Here is a 15,601-nt window from a genome sequence, read left to right on the forward strand (position 1 = left end):
GTTGATGGTAGAAGTTGGTGGTGGGGGGTGATAATTTTGGCTAGCTCTCAGCTTTTGATGTTAGCTTAGCGCACTCTACTAAATGTTCTGCCCGAGTGCTATCTTTTGGTGCCTCACGCTCCCTCGCGCGCTCAACACCTGCTTTGACACCCTTCAGTAAAATGGATATAATTCTTTGTAGGATTATTGGAAAGATGAACGATTTGAAGTATTGTAAAGTGAACTCAAAGGACTTTAATTTGATATATAGCCCAAAGCTCAACTTAATAAACACGGAGATATGATCGTTTGAAGTTAGGTTATTTACGACCATGATCATTTTCTTTTCTTAAATATTTTCAGCTGTTCCAAACTACCTCTTTCCAACTTTAAACACATCCAAATAACCTTCCATATTTTCAGCTTGTTCCAAACTAACTCCCCCTACTTTAAACATTCAAACAATCATCGTAACATAAAATTTTTATTACACGTCATTATAATTCTCCAAAGACTCTCTTGTCAGTCTAGAACCTGAGTGAGGACATTGTGGTGGATTTTTTTATGAGGCTTTACAGTTTATATTCAGTATATCATGTTTATCTGTGTATATCCATAAAAATTGTTTATTATATTCACCAATACACACAATGCACTAGGTGATATACATACATACTAGTGGCGTTTTCTTAAAACAAGTCTTACTCACTTCAAATCTTCCCAAAAAATTATATACAACCTCATTCAGGTGTTTCTAATTAATTCCAAGCACAACCACTGATACCCACCCGTTCACTGAGAAGAAGGAGGAGTACTTGTGAAATTTTAAACTTCATGACTGTGTTAAATTTTCAATCACAGGGCTGAAAATAACTATATGTGAATTTTACCAGAATTTGTATAAGTATGTAGGCACATACGAGAAGACCTCCATTTTCCCCCTTAATTATTCTTGGATGATTTGTACAAATAGGATCTTTCAGTGCCAAAGTTTAAATTTCCACCTCGTTATTGTGATTGTCAGAATTTCAGGCTTAATTTTGATGGATCACCATGATCTTTTTAGTACATGTGGCTTGGCGGTATGTCACGATTTGTGATAAATTTTGACGACAACCATAATCAAAATTGATTCATTCAAATTAACTCCAAATTTGATGTACCCATTCTGTCAAGCTCAACCCAATAACTTTCTATGATCAGATGCAAGCCCCAATTCTTCAAAAAATAATGTACCCACAACTCAACCCAACAATGATATTCTGCAATTTGCTTCAGTTAAATCAATCTAACCACAAATAAATAACGAGTTAAATTTAGTGGAAGGAGGAGGTTTCTGACGAAAGTCTAAATTTGTTAAAATTTTATTAATGGGACCATAATTAAATCGCTGATTATTGTTTAGTCAGGCAAGTCGGCTAGTAATTCCAACCGAATAACAATCGTAATGGCAATACTAGAAGCAGCCAATTTTATACCCTTTTCTTCGTACTTATTCTTTTATATTCAACATGTGACTTTGGCTATATTTTTGTTCATGATTTCAAGAATATTAGTACAGGATCATTGTGGACCAAATTTTGCAGGCAGGGCACTCGTTAGTTAACTCATAATTATCAACGTTCATCAAACATTTCATTTGCTATATCTCTTGGCTTAAAAATTACGTCAGTTTCTTGGGGTGGGGGAATTATTTGAGTTTCAAATTAGGATGTCACTTCAGTTACATGCATTATGGTTGCACCAAATAATACTTCTCATCAAATAAAACTTCGCACTTTCTCTGATGCAAACTGGGTCAGGGGTGTCCTATACTCAGTGGCGGAGCCAAAATCCACACTAAGGAGGTTCAAAAATATAAATTTGTAAACAAACAAAGAAGTCAAGGTGGTTCAATATGTACTATATATACATAAAAAATAATTTTAACCTTGTATATACAAGATAATATTTCGCCGAAGGGGGTTCGGCTGAACCCCCTAGCCACTACCTGGATTCGCCCTTGCCTATACTGCAATTTTAGGAGAGTAAATATTCCATTGCTTTTTGATTTTATGATTATATAATAGCTTTAAGATATATGGGGAAGTGGGACCGGAACATGATGATTAAATACATTTTTTTTATGAAATAATTGAAGTGTGTGTAAACTAATCCAAACATCACTATTACATTTTTTCTTTAAAGAAACACGAATAATGAATTTCATAGATTTTCAGTAATGAATCAGGGCAGATCTAGCAAAGGAGTTATAGATTTGTTATGCTTGGACTTTGTAAATGTGTTAAAAAATCTATTGAGTATGAGCAAATAAAAGATCTAGGATCCAATAATCAAATGAAATGTGATAAAATTCCCAACTCGAGCCCACGATATTCAAAATTTGAATTAGCCAAAGTCATGAAGTACCTAAAATATGCATATCCATGGAACAATTGTTTTTGAAAAACAACAATGGTCCTATTACGTCCTTCTCAACACGTAACTAAAGTTATCTTATAGATGACAAAAATAATTGATAAACTAAAATAAACTCAACACCATATATAGCTCGTGATTAATGAATCATATTATGTTAGAGTACCATACAAATTTAAAGTCAAGATGAATGCCAAGACTATTTTAGCAGACAAAAAGAAGGTTGTAATCGGGTTGTCAGATATAAGAATGTTGATTATGTTATGTCCAAAATTGTATTCCATCCATCGTTGCTAAGGAATCGTCTTATGTTTATTTTAAATATGCAAGTATCAGACTCAAAAATTTGTAACTAACGACTAAATTTTCACGAGTTAAAACCTATGCATTACAATAAATATTTTTTACGTCATCCGATGAAATAAATTTTGATAGCAAATTTGACATAACAATCTAGAAAATAGACTAACATGCTATATCTAGTTAAATTGTATTTTACACTGCAATATATATAATTAAAAATTTAAATTTAACTTTCATATTAACTCTGGTTTGGTACTTTGGTATTAGGCCTGGTTTGACATTTAGTCTGTTTGGTATATAAGTATTGTAAAATCCAAATATTCCGCGTAGTACATTACAATAGTATTACATATGATCAAGATATGCACAAATACACCAAACTGGTCATATAAGTAGATTTAGATAATATATATTTGGCATTGACTCTTGCACCCAAGAACCATAAAATGAAGAAAATAACAAGGCTTCTAGAAAATACATAAAAGTATAGTTAATACTTTTCTCTTTCAAACATTGACAAAGCAATCCCAATTTGACCAATCTTCTAGTAGTTCCTCTATTTTTCTTTTTTTCCCACTGGAGGAAAAAGGGGAGAAATGATAATGTGAAGAAAAAGTAGTGCATTTAATTTCCTTGTTTTAATAATTTAATTACAGCTTGCGTGTAATCAATATCTAAGAAATCCGTTTCAAACTTTTGCAACAAAATTTATTACTATCGATTTAGCCGGGGCACATCCGTTATTTCCCATGCCACACATGGGTTGTTTAAAACAACAATTCAATTTCAGCCCCCAAATCAAGATACTATGACAATAATGGTCCCTTGTGTATTAAGATAGAGTTAAAGTAGCCCCTATCGTTTATTTTTGTCAAAAGTTAAACATTTTAGTCTCCTTCAAATAGTAAACAATTTATGTTTGATAGATTTGAACAATGAGGAAAAAAGATTTAATCATAAACACCAAAAAAGTTTCAATACAATTCTAAAATATGCAACACAAAAACTGCACTTGATACTAAAAAGATATAAAAGTACAGTTAAACCTCTCTATAATTGTCATTCGTTTTAACAACATTTTACTATAACCACCTGACTTTCTCCTGAACCTATTTTTATGTTATATTTTGCTTCTCTATAACAATATTCTACCTATAACAGGAGTGACATTCATTATAGCGATACATAATTTGTAAAATTACCTTTCTATAACAACCATACTCAAATATTATATAGTAATATTTTGTAATAAGTATATTATGTATAATAAAAATAAAAAGCTATTGTTAAGAATCAATTGCTACTTGGGGTGAGATAGAAGAGTCAACTGTAAAGCTCTCAGACAACCTTCAAATGAAAGCTATTGAATTTCCTTTTGCTGAAAGTTTGGACAAATTCTTCGCCAATTCGAGCATTATATTATCACTAAGAGACTAGAATTTACGAAACAACCTACAATTATAGAATTCTTAAGTCAAACTTGAAATAGTTAAATCTCAATTAATTTTAAATGCATATATTACTTAGATTTTAATTCTTTATCGATATAGTACAACTAGTTACAAATTTATTAGTAATTTATTATTCTTTTCAATTTTTAATGAATGAGAGATGAAAATCAATTGAGATTTTAAAATTAACAAGTATATTATTTTCGCTTATATGTAACATAGAAAGTACAAAAATATTTTATTTGCGTACTTTTGTTTATAATAGCTAAATGAGATCTAAACATCAAATGCCAGTATACATACATAGCAGGACCTCACTATAGCAGCCATGAAATTTTTTGACAAACGTTGCCATTATAAAGAGGTTTGATTGGAGCAGAAATTACACCTCAAAAAGTCCCATCAGACTCTAGAAATAAATCAAAAATAGAAGAAACTACAAAAATTATATCTCTAAACTTGAGTTCCCGCTAATTTTCCATTTTTCATAGTTCCCATCAAATCTAACAGATAAACAACAACATATGTTGTGTAATCCCACAAGTGAAGTAAAATCTAACAGATAAAGTTGGATAAATAATTCAACAAAAATAAAAAATATTAGACTAAGTTAAAAGACTAAAACTAATTAATGCATACTTAAGGGACTTTTTTTTTAAAAAATCTAAACTCAAACATAAGCCCCTATTTTAGCCATTTTTCTCCCCAATAAAGCAACAAGCTTGTACCGTTGTACGTACCTTCACAAGGAAGAATAGGAAACTTCCCAACACTCACACGCACCCCGCGTTTCAAAAATCAAAATTCATCGTCCCAATTCCCTTCTTATCTTTTCCATTACCTCCATATATTTCAATTTTCACATCACACACATTTCTATTTCTCTCTCTCTCTCAAAAAAAAAAAAAAAAAAAAACTCTACTACTATAATATACTTAGCTAGGGTTTTGTTTTCTTTAATGGGGCAACAGTCGTTGATCTACAGTTTTGTTGCACGTGGTACTGTAATTCTGGCTGAATACACTGAATTCACCGGTAATTTTACAAGTATTGCTTCACAGTGTCTCCAGAAACTTCCTGCTTCAAATAACAAGTTCACTTATAACTGTGATGGACATACTTTTAACTATCTCGTTGAACAAGGCTTCAGTAAGTCACTTTTCTCTTTTTTTTTTTTTTTTTTTTTTTGTTAATTTAATTGATTCTCCTGATCCTATCATTGCATTTATGATTTTTATTGTTTTTGTTGATTGCTTGATTTTGGAATAGTGCAGTTTAGATCTTAGTGGAGTTAAGTGTAATAATAATAAATTTCGTGCTAATTAGTTTTGTTAATACAGAATTTCCTCGTATCATCCATGAATATGTGATTTTATTGCTTTGTTGCGCGGCTTTATGTGTTGATTGTTTGATTTTGGTATAGTGCAGTTTAGATCTTAGTACATTAAAGTGTAATAGTAATAAATTTTGTGCTAATTAGTTTAGTTAATGCAGAATTTCGTCGTTTCACTTCTGATAGTTTTGTTTTTTGATTTTTCCTGATCGTATCGACCATGAATATGTGATTTTATTGTTTTGATGTACGATTTTTGTGTTGATTGTTTGATTTGGGAATAGTGCAGTCTAGATCTTAGTAGAATAAATTGTAATAGTAATAAGTTTTGTGCTAATTAGTTTAGTTAATGCAGAATTTTCCGTTGGATTGGATTATTTTAAGTCAGCCATTTTCCTCATTTCGCTTCTCATATTTTGTTTATTGATTTTCCCGATCCTATCATTTATGCATCTATGATTTTATTGTTTTGTTGTGCGACTGTTCTGTTTGATTGTTTGATTTCGGAATAGTGCCTAGATCTTAGTAGAGTACCGCGTAATAGTAATAAACTTCGTGCTAATTAGTTTAGTTAATGCGGAATTTCCGGTTGGATTGGATCTCATTCATTTCGTTGCTTATTTTAAGTTTCGATTTTCATTTCTTTGTTAAATGCTACTCCCTCCGTCCCAATTTATATGTGATACAGTTTGGATTTCGAGTAATATTTGACCGCGATTTACTAGTATGCCCTTTTAGTATTTTAATTTTAAATTGTTAATTATTGTGACTTATAGTACTTTTTATGTAGTTTCTAAATATGTAAATTACTTTTCAAAAAAAACTTAAAATTGTATGTCTTAGCTCACGTTCAAAATAAAGAAGTTTGACTCTCGAAATTCCAGCTGTATCACATAAATTTGGACAGAGGGAGTAGTGCTTAATGAGCTACTATTAGTTTTCGTGGTAATTAGTTTAGCTATTTTGCTTTGGATCTCTTTCATTTCGTTGCCTAGTTTTTCCATCTTTTTTTTTTTTTTTTCCCTCCTTGTTATGTTGTTTGTGTTTGATTTCTAAGTAGTGCAGTCTAGATCTTAGTAGAATACTGATCAGTAATATTATCTTGGTAATTAGTTTAGTCAGTGCTTAAGTTTGCTTTAGATCAGTTTGATTTCATTTACATATAGAAAAAGCGCTGTTTCCATCTGCCTAGGCCTTGGGGAATAGAGTTACCTGATGTAACTGTACGAGGTAGCATGTACCTAGTGGAATAGTCATCAAGGTGCCTTAAACTGGCCGAGACACCACCGTCATGAAAAAAACAACCCTACCTAATTATGATATGGTAATTTTCATGTAATTAGCAGAGGGGAAGATATGAATTATTTTGGAAGATCTCGTTTTTGAGCAAAATTCTTGTACATCTGTCGTTTGTGGATGTATCATGCTAGTGTCTTCAATAGGGCACAATAGTTTCTTGAGTATTTTGCTTTTTGGTATCTGTTACCGTAGGTTGTTTATTGTGTTTCAGTTATCGCACTATTTCGTTGTCGTTGCTATTCTTTTTTTTTTTTTTGAATGCTTTGCACTGCTTTCCTTATTAGTTGCTGTGTTTTCCTCTTTCATAACTATGGTGTTTTTCTGCACTCAAGCCGAGGGTCTTCCGGAAACAGCCTCTCTACCTCCACGAGGTAGGGGTAAGGTATGCGTACGCTCTACCCTTCCCAGACCCCACTTGTGGGATCACACTGGGTTGTTGTTGTTGTTGTACCTTCATAAAATGTAATTTAATAAGGTACAATATCTGTTTTGCTCATTTAGGGAATTCTTTTTTATTGTGAAGCAGCTGAACATTGGTTTTGGATTTAGTCATAGTTATTGTAGTATGCTGACTAGGTTTCCAGGCTTAGCTCTTGTCAAGCTGCTTTCTTAAGTCTTCCACACGTTGAAGAGAAGTACATAACTCTTATAGAATATGCGTTAATAAGCACTTAGGATTGCCCACTTAGCGACTTAAATGAAGTACTGTTCATTTCGGCTTAACAAATTCAGGCAGTGGCTTATTTTTATTCAATTGAAGTGAACAACAAATCTGTTTTGAATCATTTCTCCTGTATCTAGAAGAAGTTTTTGCACTCTCCTCCCGGTTGGGGGGGGGGGGGGGGGGGATTGCACTTCCTTCTTTCTATGATAGTTTTTTCCCCCGGTTTTCTTCAGATTCTGATTTTTATGCTCTTATGTCCAATGATGATTGATTACCTGACAAATAATATGTAATGCTTCATCACTTCCACGTCTTTTTTCATGCTGACATTGTATACCCTCTGTATAAACAGCATATTGTGTTGTTGCTGTGGAATCTGTTGGAAGACAGCTCCCAATTGCATTTTTAGAGAGAACCAAGGAAGAATTTACCAAGAAATATGGAGGAGGCAAGGCTGCTACAGCTGTTGCTCACAGCTTAAACAGGGAGTTCGGGTAAATTTCATTTTCTTTTCATTCTCTTTTCCCTTCTCCTTTATTATTGTTGGTAATATTGAAAGTGATCTCCTTCATTCAAAATAATAATTTACAGGCCCAAACTGAAGGAGCAGATGCAGTACTGTGTAGATCATCCAGAGGAAATCAGTAAGCTTGTGAAGGTGAAGGCTCAGGTTTCAGAAGTTAAGGGTGTGATGATGGAAAACATTGAAAAGGTAGAAAACATATTTATTGGAATATACTGTTCTAGGGGACAAATTTATGTTGTGGTCTTGGAAATAGATTGAGAATCCCGAAGTGGATTTTGTTTGTTGATTGGAACTGTGTCCTTGTAGGTTCTTGATCGTGGGGAGAAGATTGAACTTTTGGTGGATAAGACTGAGAATCTTCGGTCACAGGTATGTAACGCAATGACCATTCAATGTCCTGTTTCATAGATTTTTGAGTCTTGATCTCTAGATGGATGAATCTCCATTCGCTGTAATGAATAGGAGCTACAGTCAGTAAGTTATTTTTTCCCGCCTCTGTTGGTTGATAGCACATGACAAGAGTGCTATGGACTACTAGTTTCAGCAAATTCAAAGTGGTTTGAATTAATTTACTTCTCTAGAGAACTTGCAGGATTAATGATTTTGCTGCATATTTCTGTTGCAAGATATTTCTAGAGGTTAATCTCAGGACATTAGTAGCAAATAGAGTAGCCTGGAAACTACTGTTGAGCAATCATTTGGCTATGTTCTGTTACATTTTATATTTTCCAATTGCTTAGATAACTACACTTTCTGTACCATCCATAAGGCCAAAGGTTAGTGGCCTCCCCTTTAACTTTATTGGCAACTTTAGGTAAAGGTTTATTTGCTCCAGTGGGCTGGACCTGGTGAACTGTTATTACAGCATTACGCCTACTTGTTTCCTTCTCCCCTTACCTTCTTTCTAAACTTGTACTCGTGTGATTTTTTTCCGCTTTTGTTCCATCTGAACATGAAATATGGGAGTGAAATTGTTGTCTTATTGCTGCAGGCACAAGATTTCAGGACGCAAGGAACAACCATGAGGAGGAAGATGTGGTTGCAGAACATGAAGATCAAGCTTATAGTCTTGGGGATTATTATTGCCTTGATTCTGATCATAGTTTTGTCAGTATGTGGTGGTTTCAAATGTCACTAGTGCAGTTCCACATCCTTAGTAGACTGGATTTTGATTGAAAATTGTGACACTTAAATCTTTGTAGCATTGGCTTGTCAGTTCATTATAATTCTTTTTTTCTTTTTGTTTTAATGTCTTTTGCTCCATGCTCTGTATCATGAGACACTGCTTGTATAGCTTGTAATGCTGAATTCTTTAGTATACTATCGGAAGAGTTCCCCTCCTAGATCACCAGGCCACATAGCGATTCTTGATTTTGTTGGTTGATTGGTTCCTAATTGGATAGAAAAGACCCTGAATTTAGAGTCAGTGGAGAAAGTGTGTACTGTATCTTTCTTTTCTGCCTCTATTTTTGAAGAGCTTCATTTTTCTGCTACCATTTATTCTTGCCGCTCCTTCGTATGTGAACTGCTGTATTCACTGTGCTATAATTGGGTTCTCAAAGCTGCATTGCAGGGAAAGTTAATAGCACTTAAATGATACAGTGTAAGAGGGATGTGATTTTGTCACGTTTCTTATAATTTGTTGTTTTTTATGGTGGCCGCCAAAAAAATAATAAGATGCCTTTAATTTGTATAACTGGCTTGTTTTGATTGAGATAGCATATTTAATGGGCGTATTCATCTATTAACTATGAACTATCTTATTTTCTGGGAAGGTGCCCGAACGAAATTCCAGAGCTCAGGCTGGATGTAATATTATTATTATTATTATTTTTTTTTTTTTTTTTTTTGGCTTTTTGAAGAATCTTTTAATCTGACAGGTAGATCTATACTCATTTACGTGCTCTGACTGCTAATTAAGGAACAAGAAGTAAAAAACACAAAATGTTTTAACTTGAAAAAGTAGGTTGCTGTCTCTTTCCCAAAAGAAGCTGTAACTTGTAACCTTTTTCCTTTTGTAACTTCAACCAGTGAAACTTAATGCAACATCTGCCTCTGTAGAAAGCAACGACCATGAAGTCTCATCTCTCTTTTTCTTTTTGCTTGTTTAGGGTGTCATTTTCTAAAATGTGATGGTAATCAAGTTCTTTAATAAGGAGTTTTTCAACTGACATTTCTTCTGGTAACAAATGCGAACCATGTCCTTCAAAAAAAAAAAGAGAGCAGGAAACAAATGAACAAGCACCCAAAGGTGTGGCCTAGTGGTGGGGTCTAGCACCATGAGGTCTCGTGTTAAAATCACAACGGAGACGAAACATTAGGTGATTTCTTCCCATCTGTCCTAGCGTCCTAGCCTTGGTGGATAGAATTACGTGGTACTTGAGGTGCCAAGTTGGCCTGGACACCACAATTATAACCAAAAAAATAAAAATAAAAAATAAAAAAAATGAAACAATTAAATATCAGAACTAAAACGTTATTTAATAGCGGAGGATGATCAAACGATCAAACTTCTCAAAGAGCCAGTAAAAGATGATTCTAGTTCTCATCATCAAAAAGAAAGACAGACTATACTAGAGCAGCATGGATAGACTAGTCTACATGCAGTTGGAAAGATGATTCTTCTTAGAGCCATTTCTTCTTCAGTTGACTTTCTTTGAGAGAAGTCATTTTCGCATGGCTTCTACATACTGCAAAGCTTCTTGCAAACCAGGGTGATTGTATGTTCAGTGGCTCCATGCCTCTCAATTTATACGTATTTCCATGTTGTCAACGAGCCTGACCTCTCCAAACCATGCCGCTACACAAAATACAACAGGTCTCTCGATTGTTTCCACCGGCTCTAAACTTTCTTGCTCCACAATCTGGTGCAAGGAAGGTGTCACCAATAAGGTAAAACAAGATAACAAGACAAAGAAATGAAGTACCATTGGAAAAGAATTTATTTGTATTTATGACCTCTATGTTGCAAAGGAAAAATATTGTGGAAAATTGCACACTTTTAAGTCCGGTTAAAGCTTCTGAGATGCTAACCATACTGCGTATATGTCTAGTAGTTCAAGAGGATAGTAAAGGAAAACAGTTGTGCGGCTTTTCTGTCGTTAGAATTAAAGTGGTGGATTTATCATGTTACTCCTTAAAAAGCCACTTTTGTCATATATCGCGACAAAGCAATAGTACTCGTGAATTTCAATTGGTAAATATACTTACAGGAGAGGACCTTGAAAGCAGAATTGACAAGATTATACCATACTTCCTCAAGTAATTGAGTTCCCAGTTGGTATTGCCTTGTTTATATCTTAAATGAAGGACATTATATTTCTTTAAGTTCTCACCTCAGCATAATCAACCCTTCCACCGGCTTCACTTATGAGTTGAATGGCTGGATTTATCAGCTCTCTGCAGTTGACCTGTCCTTTTTCTGCTTGAAATTTGGATATAGACAGCGCACGACTAATCGACAAAGCCTGAAGAATAGTAGGAAGAGCAAAAAGTTTCGACTTACAAAAAGTTACAGAAAATAATAACAAAAGAGCCTTAGCAGGAAATCAGTTTTTGCATATGCATTGTCCCGGACATTCTTATTCTGAAAAAGTTAATGTTTTCCACAACTCGGGTTCCTTGCGTTAACCAGAACATTTAACACAGGTTTATCATCATACTGAGAGATAACGGTAGCAGAAGAAGTACCCTTTGTCTGTTCTCAGGTGAAAGTTTCACATTACGGGAACTCATTGCGAGGCCATCAACCTCTCGTACTATTTCAGAACCAATCACCTTTATCCCAAACTCAAGATCTCGGACCTGAAACAGAATTACGTTGAGACTGATAATTAGTATCACATCAGACTTCAGCTCTAAAATATACTGCTTCAATAAGACTAGCAAAGTAGCAAAATCTAAAAAACATTTCAACATCTCCCAATTAGCACTTAATATGCATAAGATGTGTCTTTTAACATAAAAATCTACGAGTTAAATATGGTTAAATAATACCTCCATTTGTGACTAGAGATTTTCTGAGAGTTAAAATTTTACTCCCCTCGAATCCATTTTAACCGTCCGTAAATTTGTCCCAAAATAATTGTCACTTTAGGAATTCAAGACTAAAGTTGGCAATTGTTTCCAACTATACCCATAACATTAAAGAAGCAATTCTCTTTAATACTGCTCAATTCTCAAAAAGCACCTAATAAATAAGGGAAATTAAAATTTAGATGTTTTAAAACTATAAGAAAAGTACTCTATACCTTGTATTTATTGTTTTTCTTAATAGGTGTTAAAAAACTAAAGCTTCAGTTAAAATAAAGTCATCCAACATTTCAACAGAAAAACCAAGAGTAACATTATATTAATGTTGCCATTCTCTGAATAATCCTCCATTGCTGATAACCCTTTTGGCCAAAGACAGAAACATCAGGCTCAACTATATTGAACAACTTGGTGACAACAGTAGCAACCCTCTAAAGAAAAAAGGCCTACTCTGCCCACACAAGCCTTTTCCAAATTTTCACTTTAACCCAAGTTTCATGCCCCATCCCTTTATCTTCAACACAAGATACCACTTTTCCTTCACACTCTTTTTTCTCTTTTTGATCCTCTCAGACCCGTTTCCGATTTGAGAATTCCCAGTCATACAGATTCTTGGGGTTGAATACAATGTCAATACCACTAGGTACACAATTGAGTTTCTGAATATCGCCTTGAAAATCAGAAGGTTATGTTGAAAGATCTTCATTGGGTGAGAATGGACCTTGATCCACATAGATGGACACAACTATACAGTCAACGTGTTTGTGTGCTTCTTGGGTTAGAGAAAGGTGACCCTCATGGAGTTAAAGTCCCCATTGAGAGAAAATAGTATAAGTTCGACGCAAACACCTGGTACAAATAAATTCATCCAACATTTAAACAGAAAAACCAAGAGGATATTTTGGCAAATCTTATCATTCTCTGAATAATCCTCCATTGCTGATAATTCTTCTTGCCGAAGACAGCAACATCAGGCTCAACTATATTGAACAACTTGGTAACAATTTGTCCCAAAATAATTGTTACTTTACAAATTCAAGATTAAAGTTGGCAACTGTTTCCAACTATACCCTTAACATTAAAGAAGTAGTTCTCTCTCTCTTTTTTTTTTTTTTTTTTTAATAAGGAAAGACGTAGTTCTCTTTAACACTGCTCAAGAGAGGACACACTACAAAAGCCTCAATAAAGCCAAAGAAGTTATACAATTCCGTCTGTTCTAAATTATTATGCCAGACGTCCCGGCCTAGGAGCCCCATTCGCCTGGCATCAGATAAGTTTCCATTATAAATGGATATAAAGAGTCCACATCGTAATAGTTTAAAATTTTCACCATAGGGCTTATAGACATCGGCATGTCCTCCATAATAACCACGCCGAATGAAGCATTCTTGGTTTCGACTAATACCTTATATTATTGTTTTCCTTAATGGGCGTGAAAAGAGCTAAAACGACATTTAAAATGAGACGAAGCTAATACCAGTTTGATCCAAACACATGATACAAATAAATTCATCCAACATTTAAACAGAAAAACCAAGAGCAACTTTTTAGCAAATCTTACCATTCTCTGAATAATCTTCCATTGCTGATAATCCTTCTTGCCAAAAACAGCAACATCAGGTTCAACTATATTAAACAACTTGGTTACAACAGTAGCAACCCCTCTAAAGAAAACAGGTCTACTCTTCCCACACAACCCCTTTTCCAAATTTTCAACTCTAACCCAAGTTTCATGTCCCATTCCCTTATCTTCAACACAAGATAAAACTTTTTCTTGATTTCTCTCAGACCCATTACCAGTTTGAGAATTCCCATAATCATAAAGATTATTGGGGCAGAATACAACATCAACACCATTACCAACAGACTTAAGTTTCTGAAAATCACCTTGAAAATCACTAGGGTATGTTGAAAGATCTTCATTTGGTGAGAATTGACCTGGATTAACATAAATGGACACAACTATAATGTCAGTATGTTTGTATGCTTCTTGAATTAAAGAAAGATGACCTTCATGAAGATAACCCATGGTTGGTACAAAGCCAATTGTATGGCCTTGTGCTCTCATTGTTCTTGTCCATTTTCTCATCTCATCTTTTTCTGTGATGATAATTGGTTCTTTTGATGCCATTCTTGATCAGTTAATCAAGATTTGACTTGATCACAAATAGGACTATTGAAATGATCAGTTGAATGGCTTCTTGGACAGCAAGCCAATAGGTTGTCCCAGTTCTATGGTGAGCGAGGTTTCCAAGAATGTGTTGTTTTTAAGAAGATTAAACTTTCCTAAATAGGATGTTGGAAAAAATGGGCCAGCGGATTGGACCAAGAAAATTTGATAGAGACTAGTGATATCATAATTAAGATATGAAAGTTACGTCATGATTGATGAAGGTAGACTTTGAAAAGCGTTTACACTTTCTATTTTATTTGGACTATCTGTCTATCTATCTATACTATTTTAAAAACATGAATATAAATATCAATTGATCAAAATATTTTTTAAATATTGATCGACTTTTATATTCTTTAAAATAATTTCCTTAAATAAATAATTGGATATAATTGCCATATTAAGGACTTATTAGGACTTTGAATTCAACCATAACAACACTACAACAGAAGGAGACTTTTTTTGGACTATCAAATCAAGCAGGAATAACTTCTTTATATTAACTAAGCGAATTGAAAAATCGTTGTTTAGTTTGGTACATATAGAATTACTTGATCATAATAATGGTACTAATTAATGCAAAGCAGGGATCAAATTAGTTAGTTACATAATTAGAAGTAAAATTTAGGTAAAAAGGAGAATTAGAAATAAAATTCTTTGATTAGTGAATTTTATAAATAACTTTCTTTGAATTCAGTCCAGTGACTTTTATAAATATCCTTACTAATATATTCATTTACATAGTGAACTTTATAAATATTTTTCATTAATTAGCACAATATTTGTTGTTAGAGCTTCAAACAAGTTCTATGACAAACACAAAAACTACAAAATTGATATGTTTCATGGCTTCAAATTCTTACAAAGAAATCAAAATAAGGAGATAAACGTAATTTCATAAATCACAAAGGAGATTTGTGTTAAAAATAGAAAATGGATAAAGGTCTCTGTAATTGATCCATTATATTTAATATATTTTGTCAAGCTAACTAGCTATGTTAGAGTGTCATGACGTATTCTTGGTATAAGTATTAAAAATTCGGAAGAGAATTACATTTTAGTTAACTTGACCAAAATTGAATGACTTTTACGTGAGACAATAAATAGAAAATAATTTATGTGTGATAAACTTTAGTCAAGTTGGATAATTTTTATGTAACAAAAAATAAAAAAGAGCATTTTTTGTGTATAAACTTTAAGTTTGACAACTTTTATGTAACAAAAATAAATAAAAGACTTTTGTGTGATAAACTCGAAGGTGAAAGACAATTGGTTAGGATATTATTGTGGGAATTGATATGGGTATGCTTAAATAAAATAAGAGAAGGAGAAACAAAAAGATTGTTTATCCTAAAATTGATTGATTATCTTTTGCAAGTCAGTAGATATAAAATTTATGTTGAAAGAAAATAAAATACTTGAA

General features: G+C 33.4%; 2 protein-coding genes across 2 annotated transcripts; one reads left to right on the plus strand and one right to left on the minus strand.

The window, feature by feature from the left end:
- The first annotated feature begins 4,887 nt into the window (after positions 1-4,887).
- On the plus strand, positions 4,888-9,316 carry LOC132610143 (vesicle-associated membrane protein 722). Its single transcript, XM_060324425.1, has 5 exons — positions 4,888-5,300; positions 7,800-7,941; positions 8,039-8,159; positions 8,280-8,342; positions 8,965-9,316. Exons 1-5 carry the CDS (start codon positions 5,111-5,113, stop codon positions 9,109-9,111), a joined length of 663 nt encoding a protein of 220 aa, XP_060180408.1. The 5' UTR covers positions 4,888-5,110; the 3' UTR covers positions 9,112-9,316.
- Positions 9,317-10,433: 1,117 nt separating this feature from the next.
- On the minus strand, positions 10,434-14,313 carry LOC132610142 (pantoate--beta-alanine ligase). Its single transcript, XM_060324424.1, has 4 exons — positions 13,567-14,313; positions 11,664-11,777; positions 11,309-11,440; positions 10,434-10,837 (listed from the first exon to the last, which is right to left on the minus strand). The coding sequence occupies exons 1-4, from the start codon at positions 14,134-14,136 to the stop codon at positions 10,718-10,720; spliced, it is 936 nt and encodes a 311-aa protein (XP_060180407.1). The 5' UTR covers positions 14,137-14,313; the 3' UTR covers positions 10,434-10,717.
- Between the last annotated feature and the right edge of the window lie 1,288 nt (positions 14,314-15,601).

The sequence above is a fragment of the Lycium barbarum genome, chromosome 9 (genome assembly GCF_019175385.1).
Source record: "Lycium barbarum isolate Lr01 chromosome 9, ASM1917538v2, whole genome shotgun sequence".
NCBI classification, from domain to species: Eukaryota; Viridiplantae; Streptophyta; class Magnoliopsida; order Solanales; family Solanaceae; genus Lycium; species Lycium barbarum.

Bases quoted from the DNA above. Each gene is read 5' to 3' on its own strand.
- LOC132610143 (XM_060324425.1), top strand. From the start codon at position 5,111: ATGGGGCAACAGTCGTTGATCTACAGTTTTGTTGCACGTGGTACTGTA. The intron at 5,301-7,799 runs GTAAGTCACTTT...CTGTATAAACAG, and splicing joins TCTCGTTGAACAAGGCTTCA to CATATTGTGTTGTTGCTGTG. The intron at 8,343-8,964 runs GTATGTAACGCA...TTATTGCTGCAG, and splicing joins CTGAGAATCTTCGGTCACAG to GCACAAGATTTCAGGACGCA.
- LOC132610142 (XM_060324424.1), bottom strand. From the start codon at position 14,136: ATGGCATCAAAAGAACCAATTATCATCACAGAAAAAGATGAGATGAGA. The intron at 11,778-13,566 runs GTAAGATTTGCT...ATTCTGTTTCAG, and splicing joins GGAAGATTATTCAGAGAATG to GTCCGAGATCTTGAGTTTGG. The intron at 10,838-11,308 runs GTGAGAACTTAA...TCCTTGCACCAG, and splicing joins GAAGGGTTGATTATGCTGAG to ATTGTGGAGCAAGAAAGTTT.